This window comes from Nuphar pumila, chromosome 4 (genome assembly GCF_984573655.1).
Source record: "Nuphar pumila chromosome 4, dmNupPumi1.hap1.1, whole genome shotgun sequence".
NCBI lineage: Eukaryota > Viridiplantae > Streptophyta > Magnoliopsida > Nymphaeales > Nymphaeaceae > Nuphar > Nuphar pumila.
Genome location: NC_143252.1, coordinates 8,620,254 through 8,638,259, shown reverse-complemented (window position 1 = coordinate 8,638,259; position 18,006 = coordinate 8,620,254). Strand labels below are relative to the sequence as shown.

General features: G+C 36.6%; 1 protein-coding gene across 3 annotated transcripts in view; it reads right to left on the bottom strand.

Annotated features, from left to right (window-relative positions):
* Window positions 1-3,249: 3,249 nt before the first annotated feature.
* Window positions 3,250-18,006, bottom strand: part of LOC149839269 (phytyl ester synthase 1, chloroplastic-like) — a 38,466-nt gene continuing 23,709 nt past the window's right edge. For all 3 annotated transcript variants that reach the window (XM_090002416.1, XM_090002417.1, XM_090002418.1), the window contains 6 exons: window positions 8,153-8,261; window positions 6,638-6,771; window positions 6,176-6,545; window positions 4,510-4,623; window positions 4,030-4,115; window positions 3,250-3,660 (listed from right to left, as the gene is read on the bottom strand). In XM_090002416.1, coding sequence (XP_089858542.1) covers window positions 3,363-3,660; window positions 4,030-4,115; window positions 4,510-4,623; window positions 6,176-6,545; window positions 6,638-6,771; window positions 8,153-8,261 — 1,111 coding nt within the window. In that variant the 3' untranslated portion in view covers window positions 3,250-3,362. The remainder of the gene's footprint in view (window positions 3,661-4,029; window positions 4,116-4,509; window positions 4,624-6,175; window positions 6,546-6,637; window positions 6,772-8,152; window positions 8,262-18,006) is intronic.

Genomic DNA, 18,006 nt, shown 5'->3' with positions numbered 1-18,006 from the left:
GATATTTTTTATAACAAAAACTCATATCTTTTAGCCTATTCAAAAGCAAAGTTAACTTCAATATGATTTTGGCCTTTAAAATGCCCTCTTTTGGGGTTTTTTACCAAAAGAAGAATTAAAGAGAAGATTTTTAGCTTTTCAATGAGCCAAAAAATTGGTTAATCTAACATCAAAATCAAAAGCTATGATCAAAATAAGTTTTCAGTTGCTAATGACACATTAATTATCGTTAGTACCTTCTTGATTATCGTCAACACCTTCTTGAATTGTTGTTAGTATCCTTGAATTGTTGTCAGTAGTCAACCTCTTTCTTGGAAGTGATGTTAGCATCTTTTAACGATACATTTATTTGTCGTCAGGAGTAGGTCACTCCATGAATTGTCATTAGCACTTGCCATTGACGATTGTCATCAAGATTTGTCGTCAGCAATTCCCACCCATTTAAAAAATGCCCTCCCTTGGGATAAGGCTGACTTAATTCATCCAACTTCCCTTTTAAACTTAGAACAAAATATTTTGATTTTGAAACCACTTTACAAAATTAACCTCTATCTTAGGAAACATACCTTGGACGGATATCAACCCTTTATTCAAAAATTGCCCAGTAGGTAAAAACATATATGGATCTGCTAGAAAAACTATAAATAGGGGCCCCCTATTCTCAGATCTGGTGTTTGCTACTTTACAGAAATTTTAGCATACCTATCTTAGCCAACCTAGCCTAGCCCTGCCTAGGACCCAAATCTTCTTATCCCACCCCCTTTTAGGGTTCGCACCTAGCAGAAGTGCTGCCCATGATCTCCCGCTTTCATCAGAAACATAAAAAGGGCTACCTAAACCCGAAGGTGAGATTGATTTTTTTTATTCTTTATTTCATTTATTTGTTGTATTTTTATAAGTGTTGAAAGCCCTAACGTTCATATATTCTTGGTTTGTTTCATGTTTTTTTCAAGTTTTAGTGGCTCACTTTTTTATAGGATCTGTGTACTTGGTACAAAAACTCATAAGATAACGCCCCAAAATGATGATCTGGAGCTCCTAGTTCAGCTAATCCCTACTCAATAGAGGAGAAAAGGAGTGTAACCTTGAAGAACGAACCCCACAATCTTTAAAATTCGGATCCAGCTTTTCAGACCCATTTCTAAATCTTTTTTTGTGAAAACCTACCTTTTTTATCCATAGAATGATGATTACAGTGGGATCGTTCATGTAGACTCCAAGATCTGAATTTTTGAAAAATTGGTATTGTGAGGTTAGTAGTTTCATTTTTTTCTTTTTTATTTTATTTTCGGATATTAGATCCACCTCAGATCCAAAATCCAGTTTTCTATGTTTTAATTTGTCTTGTCTGACATTGTCTGATTGAGAGAGTCATATCTTCCTATTCATAGGTTGTCTTTTAACGTTCTATGGCTCGTTAGAAAATAGACATTTGACTCTCATCTTGAATGTGATTTTAGTTTCCGAATCTAAGGCCTCCAAAAACGTGTGTGAATAGGAAAAAAAGTCAGCTTTTTTTATTGTTTTCTGCAAAATAATCTTTGTTCTCTAGTATGTATATCTGAGATCCAATATCGAAAACCTATGTTTTTATAGTTGTTGAGATACATGCCTAGAACTTTCCAATTTTGAGTCAGGACCGAAAACCCCTCTAGGGTTTCTGTTTCTAAGTTCTAAAGCTGAAACAAAAACTTGTTCTGTAGACTGAAATAACCAAATAGTCTGCATTTTAAAGGACGTTTCTCCCTAATTGCTCATCAGATCAAGGTGATCTTAGTGGAGTTGGAAAGCTAACATCCAGATCTATCTCTATCTTTTTTTTTCAAATTCCTGGCATAGGTAACCAGAAAATAGTATAGATCAGTTGAGATAGGAGCAGTCATGTTTGTTTGTCTTCTATTTTAGGAATGTTGATAGGGTTTTACCTCAACACTCATTTGCCTTTTTTCAAAGAATAAGGTATCGTTGAAAAGATATTTTTGTTTGTTTTTTGTTATTTTCTGAGTTTTTTTGGAATTATTAGTCAGATCTGTCACAGATCTTGGAACTTAGAAAAATATGATAAAACCTTAGTTTTTGGATCAGATGTACATTTTGGGTCCAGTATTCTCGTGATTCCCTTACCCGTGTCTACTTCATGTTCTTGTGTGTTGCATTTGGATCTGGATAGACTTTTTGAATAAAGGTATCATATCTGATCCGTTTTAGAGTCTAGTTTTCTGTGAGATTTTTTTTTATTAAAAACTTAGTATTTTTTTATATTTATTTTTATGCTTTATAAATAGAAACCCTAGGTAGACTTTGTGTTTACTTATTTGTTTTAGTGTTAAGAAAATAATCTATAAATCATTGTTGAAGAAATTGCATATCACTTAGTTTTTCAAAGAAAATTATCAACCTCCAACAAGTTAAGATTGTCATTTTGTGTGAAACCTTATTTGCTTCACTTTTGCTTTCTATTTTTATCCTCATTTTCTTAGGATTTTGATTGTAAAGACACTGTTTTCTGTTTGGTTTTTCAAAACCTTTCATCCTGTCCTATACTTTGGATGTTCAAATCCCCCACTAGTACCAAAAGCCGTAAGTTTGAGTATATCAGTGGTAAACCAAGAAAATCGAAAACCCAATCGCATGTACCAAGATTCATAACTTAAGTATTGTGTTAAAGGAGAAACCAACTCTTTCCTATTAGTTCTCATTGAAGTGCCCTCACAAATCCGTAGAGCGCTCAAAGGGACCTAAGAAGCCTTTTGTTTGAAAAAACTTAATATGTGTGTTGTATGATTGGCGTGGACTCTTGTTTGCTAATAGATCTCAGACCATGGTTCAACAAAAAGATTCTATGAATCCTCAAACGAACCCATTCACATTGGAGCTTGTTTCCCAACACGTTTCTCATTTCCATTTTCCTTCCTGACAAACTTGGGCCTAAGCCACTAGTCGGGCAATCTAGGTTCAAATACTGTGAGCGTCAGCCCTTTGCACAGTAGCTGAAACAAGGCAATTAGGTTTGACAGGCCCAGTCCGGTGTGGCAGGTCTCTTACTTCGGGGGTGGTTTCTCCATTTCTCATGATTTTTTTTTATCAACAATTGGCATCAAATCTGAGTCACGTCCAGTCAAGCTGACCTCTCTACCCATACCAGTGAGAAGGCGTGGTGACATCACTACTCCCTTCCGGCCAAAACCACTCTATATACTATCACCCATGTATGTCAAAGCAATGTAATCAAATGACAAAAAACAAACCTTGACGGTGAAAAACAATAAATACGCATGAATACTAAAAAAATTGGAATTACATTTGAATGTAACATAATATACAGGATATAACATGAGAAGAGCTTCCTCCCTACTTCATCTTCAAAATTCAAATGTGGGGATCTGTCTGTCATTGCCCCATGTTGCTTGAAAGATAGACCTCTGAACTATACTTCTGTAGGGGTCCTCTTCTCTTTTCTTCATCAAATAATCAAGCATGAGTTCAACTTCGGATTTTATGTGCAGGTACAGTGAATGTGCTTCCTTTCTGTCCATCAAATCTTCCATTTTGCTAGTTTCAATAGGCTTTCCAAACAAATAATAAAACCGTCCTGGCACCTTTGGCAACATGCCGGGTAAATGAAGGTCTTCCTTTTCTATCTCCCCAGAGGCGCCGCTCCTGTATTTATATTCCAAGGTCAACATGTTTCCATAGTATTTGAGTTACAAATTACATAGCCCATGAGCATTACAGTCTTTTTTTGCACTTCAATGTGTTTATGTAGTATTTTTTTGATAAGTGCGTTTATGTAGCATTTGAGAATGTCTAAGTAATGGAATCATGATTTGGCCAGAGCAGCAATGGCCATGATTATAGTTGAGGATTATTAACACACCAATCTCAGTATACGTGAATAATAAACATGTCCAAGTTGGAATTTGTCCAATGCGGGAGCATTGCTAGGTTCTGAACACTGCCTTGGCATGTTTCTTTTGATCTGAATAAGAAATTTTACAAGAAATTGAAACCTGAAAGTCCAGAAAGTACCTCACTCTTATAGCATTTTGATTCAACTCTTCAATCCAGCGTCTAGTCACAGGGAAGCTCATCTGATCATTGTAATCAAGAACCAACTGCCAGAAGGAAAAGTTGCTCAGACTATGATAAATAAGAACCACTGAAAGAAAAAGAGTTACATAAATATAATAAATAAACTTCTGCAAGTCTACAGATTATTACAATAGCATGGAAAATGTCAAGACGATCCTGTGGATTTTCAAGTAAATTCAGTTGACCACTTACATTATGTCGAAAATATCTTTGGATTTTGGACAAGTTACTTTGAAGCTATTTACCCTATTGTCACATGGCAAACACTATCTTGTGGATGCAAGTGGAGGTAGTCTGACTTTGTACTCTGATCTATACTTTGGGCAATGTTATATTGGGGTGTGCATATGTGTGTAAGTGCAAGCATGTGTGTCTTAATTTTCTGTAAACTTTTAAAAGGCCAATCTGTTGGCTTACTTCTGCAATATCATCTGCACCAACAGCTGCAAATGGCACAATTGTAGCCCCAAATCGAGCAGCCATTCTTACAAATTCTGATCTTTCAGGCCAAAAGAGCTTATAAGCTTCACCCTGGGAAGCATATCGAGAAAAAAACACATATTGGTGACGGAAACAACATAAATTCAATTCAACAAGATATTAAAGTACAATTGATTAAAGCAAAGCAAGACAACAACGATCCAATGCCTTTCAGACAAGCAGAATTGACAAAAATGAAGAAGACAAATGTAAACACAAAAGAAAATGCAAAAAAGAATTTTCAAGATAATATTTCAAATTTCTGATGATTTCAGTTAAATGCACTGAAGGAAATATTAGTTAGAACCCACACAATGGAGAAACATCAAGCTTCTGACTGAAACCAAATGCCATGAAAACTACCAAACAAACTGAAAGAGAAACAACCATAAGTAACCCTAATTTCATTGCTCCCTTCTGGTCGGTAGTACAAATATTAAAAGCATCAGCTAGCAATATACCGTTATAAAATCTCCCCATGTTCCAAATAGTAAAAGCATTTAACAGCCCATTGAAAAGGTAGATACAATCTATTGAAATTCTTGAAAATGGACCAGTTTTGTTTTGATCCTCTGTAAATGTTAAACATGAAAGCATGAGAAAGACAATAACAAAGTAACATCAAATGAATATGAAGAGGCCAGAGTGGATAGAAGAAAGTGCTCTCCAATGCTTTTAACTACGAAAAAGAGAAAAGAGAGGGCCAATTTCAAGACAGAACTTATACATATGCATATTGACCCTGATTTGGTTTTATAAGTTGATCATCATCTTATTAGAGGGAAAATCAAAGTAGGAAACTAAAGGCAGAACAAGGGAAGAGTGAAAATATCTTAACAGATTCTTTAACTGAAGAAAGATGTCAACACCTAAAAGACAAACCATCTATGACTGAGACTGACATGAAAGATGTTTGTATATCCTTTTCATTATTTAGTTATTTTATCTTTAGGAAATTCCCTTTCTCTGTCATTTTAGCTCAATCCCGGCATCACCTCAGAGCTTCCATCATATCAACAACTAGAAATTCTGAACACTGGCTTGTCTTCATCCCTCATTTCATACAGCTAAGAGCCCTATATGTGAAGCAATGAAAGGTTTTGCACAGATATAATAAATAACAATCAATAAGCAACACATCAAGTACAATATAACCTATTATTTGTTAATGATCTTAATAATACTAATCCAACTTATCTAGTGATAACAATTTATTTTCTCAACTGTAGAAGCTCATTTCAGGTATAAACTGTTCCACAAACCCTCTAAAGAATAGAGCCAATATTGGACAACTTCCAGACAAAATAGGCTGCAGTGTCAAAATATAAGCATAGCTGTTTGTAATCAACTGTACTGTTCGGGTGACCAGCATTGACTGTGCATTGTTCATTCCTACAGGGGCAATTTTGTCATTTTACACTTGATAAACAAAGTAATCATGAGATAGACCACCATTTGCCCAAATTACATGATTCTCTATTTTTTCTTCTTCATTTTTCCCTCATTCTTTCTGCCCAAATTACCTTCTGATCATGAATCCCGTAATGACAAGAATTAGATCAATAACCAATAGCTGTATCAATCTAAAAGAAGTATAGAATACCTTCCGATGAAAAGATTCACGTGCACCGCCAGGATACAAAAGAACAAATGACTTTGTGGAAAGAAGTCTAAAAAAATTGGTTGGAGTAACAGGCACCGCACCAAAAAATTTAATATGGTCGATTGAAGATGGCTCTGTCAGTGATTTTTCAAATTCTCTTGAAAACGGAACTGGATGAGCAAGCCCTCGAACAAGAATGTTTTTCTCTCTCAAAAATTCTCCAACAATAGAAGTCACATCAAGCCCCATCAACATGTGATAACCAACAAGCAAAAGAGGACCTTCATTAGGAACCCCAGCAAGATCCCGAACTATGCTCCCATCTTCCAATGTTGAAAGCATCACAGGGCTGACAGCTTGTCGAAACCATCTAAGATTGATAATATCATCAATATTTCTTTCAGAAACAGATTTAAGAGCACAGAAATATGGTAATATTCTTTACTAGACAAGAAACTTTACCTGAAGCTCCCTTCATAAACCTTCTTGAATTCACTTAAAGTAGGAGGAATGTAGTCCATGATATAATCAAGCCGTCTTGATCGTCGATACATACATGCACACCTAATAATGGTTGCCAAATCAATACCATCTTCCTGCATAAGTAGACTTCAAATTATACAATTTTTATTAAGCCATAATAAGAGAGTATTCAAGCAGTAGGAACACAAAAAAATGTCAAAATTTAAAGGAAATCATTTCATGGATAAGAAAGGGAGATGCCAAATGTAATTTCAAAGGTGTACTATGAAAACCCCACAAAAATAATAGTATACCAATAAAACCAGAATGGAACTGCTCCAAAGGATCATAAATCCACTCAAGCACATCCATCCCCATTTTAATAAGTATTTTGTTGTTATAAAATTCTACAAGATATCCACATGGTAATGTCACAAGATCTTTTCCATGTACGCTTGAGCTTGAAAAATGAAAACCATGGTTGCTAAACGCAAAAGAAGATCATGTGACTGCCTCAATACCATAGACTTTGTTTTCAATAAGTAGCTTGATTACCCTAATTTAATTTGTTTATGTTTGAAACTCCTAACATCTAACTTCATGGATCCTTTGTAGATAATATGGATCCAGCAAAAGAAAATCAAAGAAAAAATTTCCTAGTATGAACTTATTTTGTGATCAAGATGAAGCAGAGACAAGTTTTCCTTGAGGTGATGTGAGGCTTCAGACTTGAGGTGAGTAGCAGGGGCCATGCCCGAGTTACACTTCAAAGGATGATTCCCCAAGTATGGCATGTTTAGCATTTTCCTTTGGGGTTTTCTTGTTTCAATATAACAGTTTTCCACACATTTTTGTGCTGATTGCAACACACAATGTTAAGAACATAGGTATAAAATAATTGGGATGTATCTCTTCTGTAAGTTGATGTTATGTTACAAGGTATTTCTCAATCATCTTTTTCTAGTGATTGAAAATTTCTCACTTATTTCAGTGTATTGTAGAAAAATGCAAGTTGTGAACTACTGAGAGAAATGAGATGGTTGCATAAATAAAAAGATGTTCTGTTCTTTTCCAAAAAGTGGATGAGAGAGAGAGAGAGAGATTCATCCTGTAAATCCCAATGGCAGTCAATGGATGGACAACCATTCTTTTAGTACTGAATATGAACTTAAATTAGTCATCCACGAATTGTAATATTGTATGGACGAAATATTCTAGCCATGCAGTTCATAGATTGGCAATCTTGGGCAGCAGATGTAGGACTAACATATCCCCCTTCTTAGGTAGTTGTGAAGTTTTATGAATGTCAATTGCATCTGTACATAAGCAACTGAGTAGCAATGAATCACACAAGACAACTCGATGTCATGCTTTTCCCACACAGTATGTGGATGATCATGAACAACTGGAAAACAATACTGTGGTAATCAACATTAATAAAGAAAGTCCATAGCAGTTTGATGCAATTAAAGATTGTAAGCAACCAAAAAACATGACACTTGTCCCTCTCATTACCAATAAAAGTGTGTGGCCATTATCTTTGAAGTACCGAACTTTGCAATTTGGTATTGTATGCCAAAGTCGTTCTGCTTCATCTCGACTAGGTAGAAAATTATCCTTGCCACTGAAAATAAAGAGGCAACATCATCAGGATTGATATAGAGATTTGAATGAAGACTGTAGTCCTGATAATAACTAATATTTACTGAATGTTGGTTCCAAGATTCAAAGGTAGGACACCCTGAAAAACTATCTAGAGGATATGAAACTATAATTGTAGGCAGTATTGAATAGATGTAAAGGAAAATAAATAGACGAAATTATTCACTTTTCACCTCTAATGGCTCAACCACAAAGTAAATATGCACAACCAAAGCGCCACTATCAGAATTGACATTAAATTTGATGACAACAAAACAAAAACAGACAATTAAGATCACAAACTAAAGCAACATATATGTCGTATTGATATAAACTTAATTACATTTTCTTTTGATGTGTGGCTTGTAGTGTATGATGCAATTTCATTAGAATTACATTGCATATTAATCTAAGACTTCATAGTCGCACCACTGGAAGCAGTTTGAAACTTCAATTTTGATGTTCCAAACTACCATGTAATCAATCAAGTAAACATACGCTAATTTACTTATTAAGTGTTACAACGTAATTCAATTTTCCTAACAAATTTAAGCCATTGCCCATGTTTGCATACATTGTACGGTTGTAACTTCTCATGTAAAAGGAAATCGTTGACCAGGAATGACTGCAGATTATATATGTACTCTACAATCATTTCAAAGTTTCAAGCAAATGTGTAATACAAATATGGGCAGTTCCCTGATTTTTGTTCGTCTGTTTTGGTTGTTTCCTTTTCTTCTGCATTGCAGTTCCAGGCAATCCCTAGGAATGTACCAAGGGTGTCGTGTAGCTAAAGTCAAACATATAGGTTGCAATTTTTTTAAAATTTCCTTCATACTTTTCACTCCTTTCTCTAATGAATCATAAAAACAATTTTGATTGGTTGTCCTACGGTTCCAAAATGTGAGTGATCAATGGTCAAAATCACAAACACCAGCAATGATGAAAAACAAATAACACATGCAGGGGAAAACCAGGCAATTTCTCTACATTCTAGTGCATATAGAATGGTAATCAAGCTCCCTGGCCCACTGCAACTTAAAACACCATATAGCATAAAGAACTAAAGAGAAAGAAATACTTGAAAGTGACTTTGTTTAATGCTAGAAAAGGAAGAGCATATAAACCACACATAATCCAAGCATGACCTGATATCCCACGTGTCCACGACCTATCTCAACCCATTTACAGGTACAATAACTGAGAATCCAAGAAAAGGAGTCTTTACAAAGGATAAGCCCCAACCAAGAAAGGAGTTCAATTACAAATGAACTTCCTAATCCAACTATGTTATTATATCAACTCCCTAAAAGACTATTTGAGTGTCACGTAAGCTTCCTAAATAAAAACCACTGGTCCACTGTTTGTGCACTAATTCCAACCAGGTGACATAACATACTTAGTAGGCATGCCTACTGCATTTACGAAAGATAATTCTATCAGCATGAAAGCATTGTAATGACCCCAACTCATACCCATGAAAAAATGACAAATATTTTTTTTAAAACAAGTACGAAAACATTCCCAGAAACCCGAGGCCTTTACAGTTTAAACACAACCACCACCATAAGGGATCTTATACCCATCATTCACACTAAGTGCAAATTTTATGCATAAAGTCTAAGACATAAACAAATAAAATATAAATAAAACAAAAAGAAGAGTCATGATGTCGAAAAGAATCTGTCAAACAGTTGTGTAATCTCCTCGTAGCTCCTCTCAAAAGCAAGTCGCCTCATTGAGCCTCTGAAGCTGCGAAAAACACAAAAGTAGGGGCGTCAGATGTTAGAGATTGAAGGTTCTGATGTTTAACCACAAGAATAGAGAGAGAATGGGGAAGAGAACGTGTGTTGTTGAAAACCCTCACTTGGGATCTGCGTATCAGGCCTTTCATTAAGTATTTGCTAATACAAATATTAGGGTACTAAAACACCCTTTACACAACAAACTAAAATACAAATGAGCCATTAATGAACATATGACATAATGAACTTGAGTTGGGTCTGGATCTCGAATCCAAAACCCAGAGATGAATGACGACTTCTTTTCACCCTCCCTCAAGTTGTACATGGTTTTGAACCATGAACAACTTGCCTTTCAACATCCAAAATTTGTTTTTGATGAGCCCTTTTGTAAACAAGTCAACTTGATCAGTAGTTCGAACAAATTCAGGTTCAATTTCCTTCTCCTCAACTTTCTATCTTACAAAATGTTGATCTATTTCAATATGCTTGGCACGATTGTGGTAGATGGGATTAAAGGACATGTTAATGGCACTTTGATCGTCACATAAGAGAAGACATCGAGATATCAATTCTCCTACTTCTGTCAACAGGTGTTTGATCCAAGTTACTTCAGTTGTTGCAACTGTCATTGATCTATATTCGACTTCTGTGCTCGACCTGGCAATGGCCTTTTGTTTCTTACTGCTCCAAGAGACTAGATTTAGGCCAATGAAAACACAGTATCCTAAGACCGACCTGCGCTTATCTGGATCTCCTGCCCAATCTACATTTGTGTAAGCAAGAAGTTCATGCGCGTGATGCTAATTAGTACTCTTTCTATATAAAAGACCATCTTCGATAGTTCCCTTCAAGTATCGAAGAATGTGTTTAACAGCTTCCATATACCCAATATGTGGCTCATGCATAAACTGAGATACCTGATTAACTGAGTAGACAATATCAAGCTGAGTGAAAGTGAGATATTGAAGCATCCCTACTATCCTAGTATATCCTGTAGGGTCCTCGTACAATTCTCCATCTTGGGAATTGAGTTTCTGATGGAGTACACTGGGTGTGCTTAGAGGCTTGCAATCTTTCATACCTGCCTTGCTCAGAATATCAATGGTATACTTATATTGAGTAAGTGTCATGCCTTCAGTAGTCCTGTCAACTTCAACTCCAAGAAAATACCACAGTTTACCAAGATCCTTCATCTTAAACCTGTGATTCAGAAGCTCTTTGACCTACTCAATGTGCTCATTAGAGTTACCTGTAATGATAATGTCATCTACATATATCAATAACAGGGTAAACTATATCTTTGCATTTGACTATATCTTTGCATTTGAATATGAAAAGAGAATGATCAAGAAGAGATTGACTAAAACCATATTTCTCTATTTCAAGAGAAATACTGTCAAACCAAGATCGAGACGCCTGCTTCAAACCATATATAGCTCTCTTTAACCTGTACACATATTCTTTAAAGTTTTCTTCTGCATATCCAGTAGGTTGCTCCATGTACACTTCCTCTTTTAGATTTCCATGTAGAAACACATTTTTGACATTTAGTTGACTAAGAGTTCACTATTAATCAATAGACAATGATAATATAATTCTGATGGTGCCCATTTTCATAACCGGACTGAAGGTCTCATCATAGCCTTGTCCTTGCTCCTGTGTGAAGCTCTTTGCAACCAGTCTAGCCTTGTATCGTTCAATAGTATCATCCGGCTTGTACTTTATTTTATACACCCACTTTGATCCAACAACATTTCTATCTTGTGGTCTGGGAACAATATCCCAAGTACCACATTCATGAAGAGCCTCTATTTCTTCATTCATAGCTTTGATCATCTTTTAGAATTTGTTACTTGATAAAATGTTGTGGGTTGATCTTCCTTATCTAAAGAGGTTAAAAAGAGCTGGAAGTCCATCGCGAAATTCTCATAACAAACTCACCTTTCAATTGGATGTCGAGAGCGAGCAGATCTTCTGGGAACAAAGGATGGAACAGAAGAAGAGTTCGTCTTTTGATTAGAGATAGGGGGAGCCTCCTTCTCTCGTCGAGAGTAAACAATGCCTTTATACCTTTCGAGAGCCGAGTGGTTCCGATATCTTTTGTGTGGCATCAGACATGATATTTTCCTCATTCCTTTGATCACATTCTGAAGGGCAAATATCATCAGTACTAGAAAAGATATCAGAGTTCAACCAAAGGTGATAAACCTTAATTTCAGAAGAAGTGTTAACATTATGATCAAAGTTTAATTCATCAAAAACAACATTCCTGGATATTTTGATGCGCTTACTCACGAGATCATAACATTTGTACCCTTTATAATCATCAGCATATCCCACAAATCTGCACTTCAAGGCCTTATCCTGAAACTTGTACCGCATTGAACTATCAACATGAACATAACATACGCAGCCGAATACACGTAAATCATGATAATTTAGATGAACGTCATACAAAGAAAAATATGGTGATTTATCTTCCAAGATATTCAAGGGCAATCGGTTTATAACATATACCGCTGAATGGAAAGCTTCTGCCCAGAAGGTAATTGGAAGATTACTATCATGCATCATGCTTATTGCACTCTCGACAATATGGTGATGCTTCCGTTCAGCAATCCCATTCTGTTGAAGTGTATGAGGGCAAGACACACGCCTACTTATTCCATTAGTTTGGAGGAAATTAACAAAATCATTTGAGGAGAATTCACCTCCTCTATCACATTGTAAATAAAGAATATTTTCAGAGACTTGATTCTTCACAAAGGAATGAAAATTCCGAAATAATTTGAAAGTTTCAGATTTGCATTTCATAAAGAAGATCCATGCGTAGCGAGAATAGCTATCAATAAATATGAGATAATATCTAATTCCAGACATAGAAGAAACTGGTGCAGGACCCCAGACATCAAAACAAATAATTTCAAAACAGTCTTGAAGCTCTTTTATTAATAGAATGAAATAGAAGAACATGACTTACACTGAAGACAACTAGAACATTTTATTATCGACACTTAATCCTAAACTTGACTTGGGAATAAGACTGTTTGAAACAAGCTTTTCAATCAAATGACCACTACAATGACCCAGACGACCATGCCAAAGATTCGGCTGAATACATTCAGAAAGACTAAAGACACTCTTAAGAAGTACTGAAGAGGAAGGTGAGCTGAGCTTCAAGGTGGAACCAACAGGCCAAACACGAGTAGAAGAATTTTCTTGAAAGACGTACATATTGCCTTGTAGTTTTCCTTCAACGAACGTTTTCTTTGTGTGAAGGTCCTTGACACAAACAGAAAAATGAGTAAACTCAACTGAAGCATTAATATCATCAACAAGCTTAGAAACAGAAACAATATTTTTCTTGATGTTAGGAGCATGGCTGACATGGATTTTGGCATAGGAATAACAGAGTTTCCAATGTGAGAAATGAGGTGGTGAATCCCCAGTGACTATATTATTTCTACCAACATGAAGAACAAGAGTTAGGAGCTTACCAGCATCACCAGTAACATGAGTGGCTGCACCAGAATCAACATATCAAGTGCCCTGATCATTCTGTTTTAAGTTTAATTCAGCTAAGGCAGACAAATAACAACTCCTTGACTTCTCCATTGTTCTTCAAACTATCTGTTCCCTTTCTTGTCTTTGATTGCTTTCCTCTATTTTGGGGATTGAACCAGCAATTAGCTTTGATGTGCCCTCTTTTGTTGCATAAAAAATAAGTAGGTATCGTCCTTTGTCTCTGCGGATTGGGAGGAATGTTGGGTGTAGGTAATATGTCACGACTTTCTTGTTCATTCCTTCCTTGACTACCCTTCTCTCGAAAATCATACCTACTGAAAAGAAGTGTATTCTCGGGTCACGGGTCTGGATCTCCAGACCTGTGATCATTAACGTGTCATTAATGGCACTGTGTGTAATTTATACTTTTGTAAAAAGGGTACTTTCGTACTCTAGTCTTATACTTTATGTGTTATTATATATGATATCATACAGCAGCCGACTCCTTGAATTGGGTTTATCGGCTTTTTTCTTCATTCTCTGCTATCTCTCTCTCTCTTTCCCTGTCTCTCAGCTCTCACGAGTGGATTAAAACCTAACATGGTATCAGAGCATCGCTACAGCTGAAGCTGAAATCGATCCATAAAGGTACGTCTGAGATCCCTTTCTCCTCGATATTTGTTTTCTTCTTAAGTCAAGAAAAAATACCTTTGTTTTCCCCAAATCTCGTCTTTCACTGTCTCGTGGTTTTGATTTTGATCACCTCTTTTCTTTTCTGGTTTCTCCAATCTCCTGGCTTCTCCTCTTTCCCAATCTCGTGGTTTCCCCTCTTTCCCAATCTCGTGGCCTGTTTCATTTTCCCAATCTCGTGGTCTGTTCCATTTTCCCAATCTCGTGGTTTCCCCTCTTTCCCAATATCGTCTGCACCCAAGAGCATGTGTTAGTTCAGTTAGTGCCCTTATATCACCTCTGTTGCCTCTATTTGTGCAAGAGTACAAGGTTGACTGGATATTGCTTGTTGTGCCACAGAAGAAACTTCATTTCTTCTCCTCTTGTCTGAAGTTACCCAGTTGAATATCTCTTTATTCTGTTTTTCATATATTCTGCTAGTTGTCTTTGATCACAACGGCTGAATATAGGTCGCACAATCGGGTTTTATTTTGTTTCAGCCACCTGCTTTTCGTTTCACAATGTGAATTCATATTCACGATTTTTTTAATTTCTGCTTTTCGTTTCACAATCCAATATTCAATCACTTATGAAAATCAGAAATCTGACAGATTTTTTTTTAATTTCTGCTTCAAATTCAGCCACTGTCGTCGGCCATTGATCTGAATTAGTTTCTAAAAAAAAAAAGAGTTACAGAAACTGTAGACAGACTGTGTCAAACACATTCTTAACACTGTAAACCATGGATTCACTTCCTAGTCAGTCGGTTCTTTCTTCAAGTTTCCTCAGTCAACTCGTATCTGAAAAATTAAACAATGGTAATTTCTTGACTTGGAAGAGACAAATCATACCCTTTATTAGGAGTCAGGATCTTTCTGGACATCTGGATGGATCTATTCCAGTTCCTCCTGAATTCATATCACAAGAAGAAAGGGACAATAAAGGGGAACCTACTACAGTATATGTTAGAAATCCTGAATTTGTGGCTTGGATGAAAAGAGACCAAGCGCTTGTTGCTTATATCACATCTACACTGTCACAAGAGGTACTTGTAGCAATTCCAGATGACTGTACTGCCATGCAACTTTGGAACAGACTTGTTCAGACATACTCACAGGTTTCTCAGGCCAGGATTATGTTTCTTAAAAGAGAATTCCAAATGTTAAGAAAGGATTCCATGACCATCATGGAATACTTGAACAAAATGAAGGTTATCACAGATCAACTTGCAGTTGTTGGAAGTACAATAACTGATAAGGATTTGGTACAGCAAACTCTCAGTGGATTGGGACATGACTATCATATGATTGTTACTTCATTGTTATGTTTACCTGAGCTCCCCAACTTTGAAGATCTGCGTGCAAAATTGTTACAATATGAGATGAACCTAAAGGGGTTTTCTGAAGAATCATCTATGCATACTGGGGCACAAGAAGTTCTTGCTACAGGGGTTACTTATGCACGAGGACGAGGAAGCTATGATATCAAGGGAAAGGGAGCACAAGGGAGAAGTGGTCAAGGAAGTCGTGGATTATTGCCTACACCCAACACATATACCAATCCACAAAGACAGAGGCCAATTCCTACCTGCTTTCTGTGTAATAAAAAGGGGCATATCAAAGCTAATTGTTGGTTCAATCCCCTAAATAAAGGAAAATCAACACAAACTGAAGCAAAAGAGGTACAGACAGTACAAGGACCAACGGAGATGTAAAGGAGTTATTGTTGTCAGCTTTAGCAGAATTGAATCTGAAACAAAATGAGCAAGGTACTTGGTACGTGGACTCTGGCGCGACGACTCACATTACTGGTGATGCAGGTAAGCTCCTAAAACTTGTTCCTTACATTGGTAAAAGCAGTATAGTTACTGGAAATGGATCACACCACTCTGTCTCTCATATTGGAAACTCCATTATACCCCTGTCCGAATCTTCTATCAATCTTTCAAAAGTCCTTTATGTTCCTGAAATCAAGAAAAACATTGTTTCAGTTTCTAAACTTGTTGATGATATCGAAGCCTCAGTTGAATTTACTCCCTCTTCTGTTCTTGTCAAGGATCTCTACACGAAGGAGACGTTCGCTAGAGGAAAACGACAAGGCAATATGTATGTCTTTCAAGAAGATCCTTCAACACATATTCGCTCTGCAGATCCAAACTTGAAGCTCCAATCATCGTTGCCTTCTGAAAATTCTACTTGTGTCTTCAGTGTCTCTGAAATCAATAAGCCAAATCTTTGGCATGGTCGTCTAGGTCATTGCAGTAGTAGTTTCATTGAAAAGCTTGTTTCAAATAACCTCATTCCTAAGTCAAGTTTAAGAATAAATGTCGATGACAACAAATGTTCTAGTTGTCTCTTATGTAAGAGTCATGTCTTACCGTTTCATTCTATTAATAAAAGAGCTTCAAGACCTTTTGAGACTATTTGTTCTGATGTTTGGGGGCCTGCTCCAGTTGCTTCCATATCTGGAACAAGATATTACCTTTTGTTTGTTGACAGTTATTCTCGTTATTCTTGGATATTTTTCATGAAACACAAGTCTGAGACCTTCAAGTTGTTCCGAAACTTCCATTCCTTTGTCAAAAACCAATTTTCTGAAAACATCCTTAGTTTCCAATGTGACGGAGGCGGTGAATTTTCTTCCATTGACTTTACTAACTTTCTCCAAAGTAATGGGATAAGGAAAAAGGTGTCTTGCCCACACACACCTCAGCAGAATGGGATTGCTGAAAGAAAGCATCGCCATATTGTTGAGAGTGCGATGAGCATGATGCATGACAGCAGTCTCTCGATCACTTTATGGACAGAGGCTTTTCATTCTGCAGTTCATGTGATAAATCGTTTGCCCATGACTATTTTGGAAAACAAGTCGCCTTGTGTCTTTTTGGTGTACATCCCAACTATCATGATTTGCATGTGTTTGGTTGTTTATGCTATGTTCATGTTGATAGTTCAATGAGACATAAGTTTCAGGACAAGGCTCTGAAGTGCAGGTTTGTGGGTTATGCTGATGACTATAAAGGGTACAGGTGCTATGATCCAGTGAGCAAGCGCATCAAAATATCAAGAAATGTCATATTCGATGAATTGAATTTTGATTGTCGATATACTAGTTCTTCAGAATCAAAACCTGAAGTTGAGGCTTATCATCCTTGGTTGAATTATGAACTTCTCCCCAGAACTAGTGAGGTTTGCTCCAACTGTATTCAAAAGAATAAGGAATCTATGTCTGCAGATGAAGTGGTTGCTCATGAAAATACAGACCCAACTTCGAATCCACAAAGGTATAAAGGTCTTGTCTACGCTCGACGAGAAAGAGAGCCACCCACCATAGTTAATTCAGACATGGACATATCCTCTACATCCAACATTGCTGATAATAGAAGATCCACCCGTACTCGTCATCCAATTGAAAGATGGGTCAGTTATGAAAATTTCTCATTGGATTTTCAACTCTTTCTAACAGCCTTGAATAAAGAAAATGAACCCACAACGTTCTCTCAAGCATCAAATTCCAGAAGATGGATTGAAGCAATGAATGAGGAGATGGAAGCTCTACATGAATGTGGTACGTGGGATGTCGTATCAAGACCACCTGACAGAAATGTTGTTGGTTCGAAATGGGTGTACAAAATAAAGTATAAACCAGATGGGTCTATAGAGCGATACAAGGCGAGACTTGTAGCCAAAGGTTTTACACAGGAGCAAGGACAGGACTATGATGAAACTTTTAGTCCAGTGGTGAAGATGGGAACAATCAGGATTATACTTTCTTTAGCTATTGAACATCAATGGACCATTAGCCAACTTG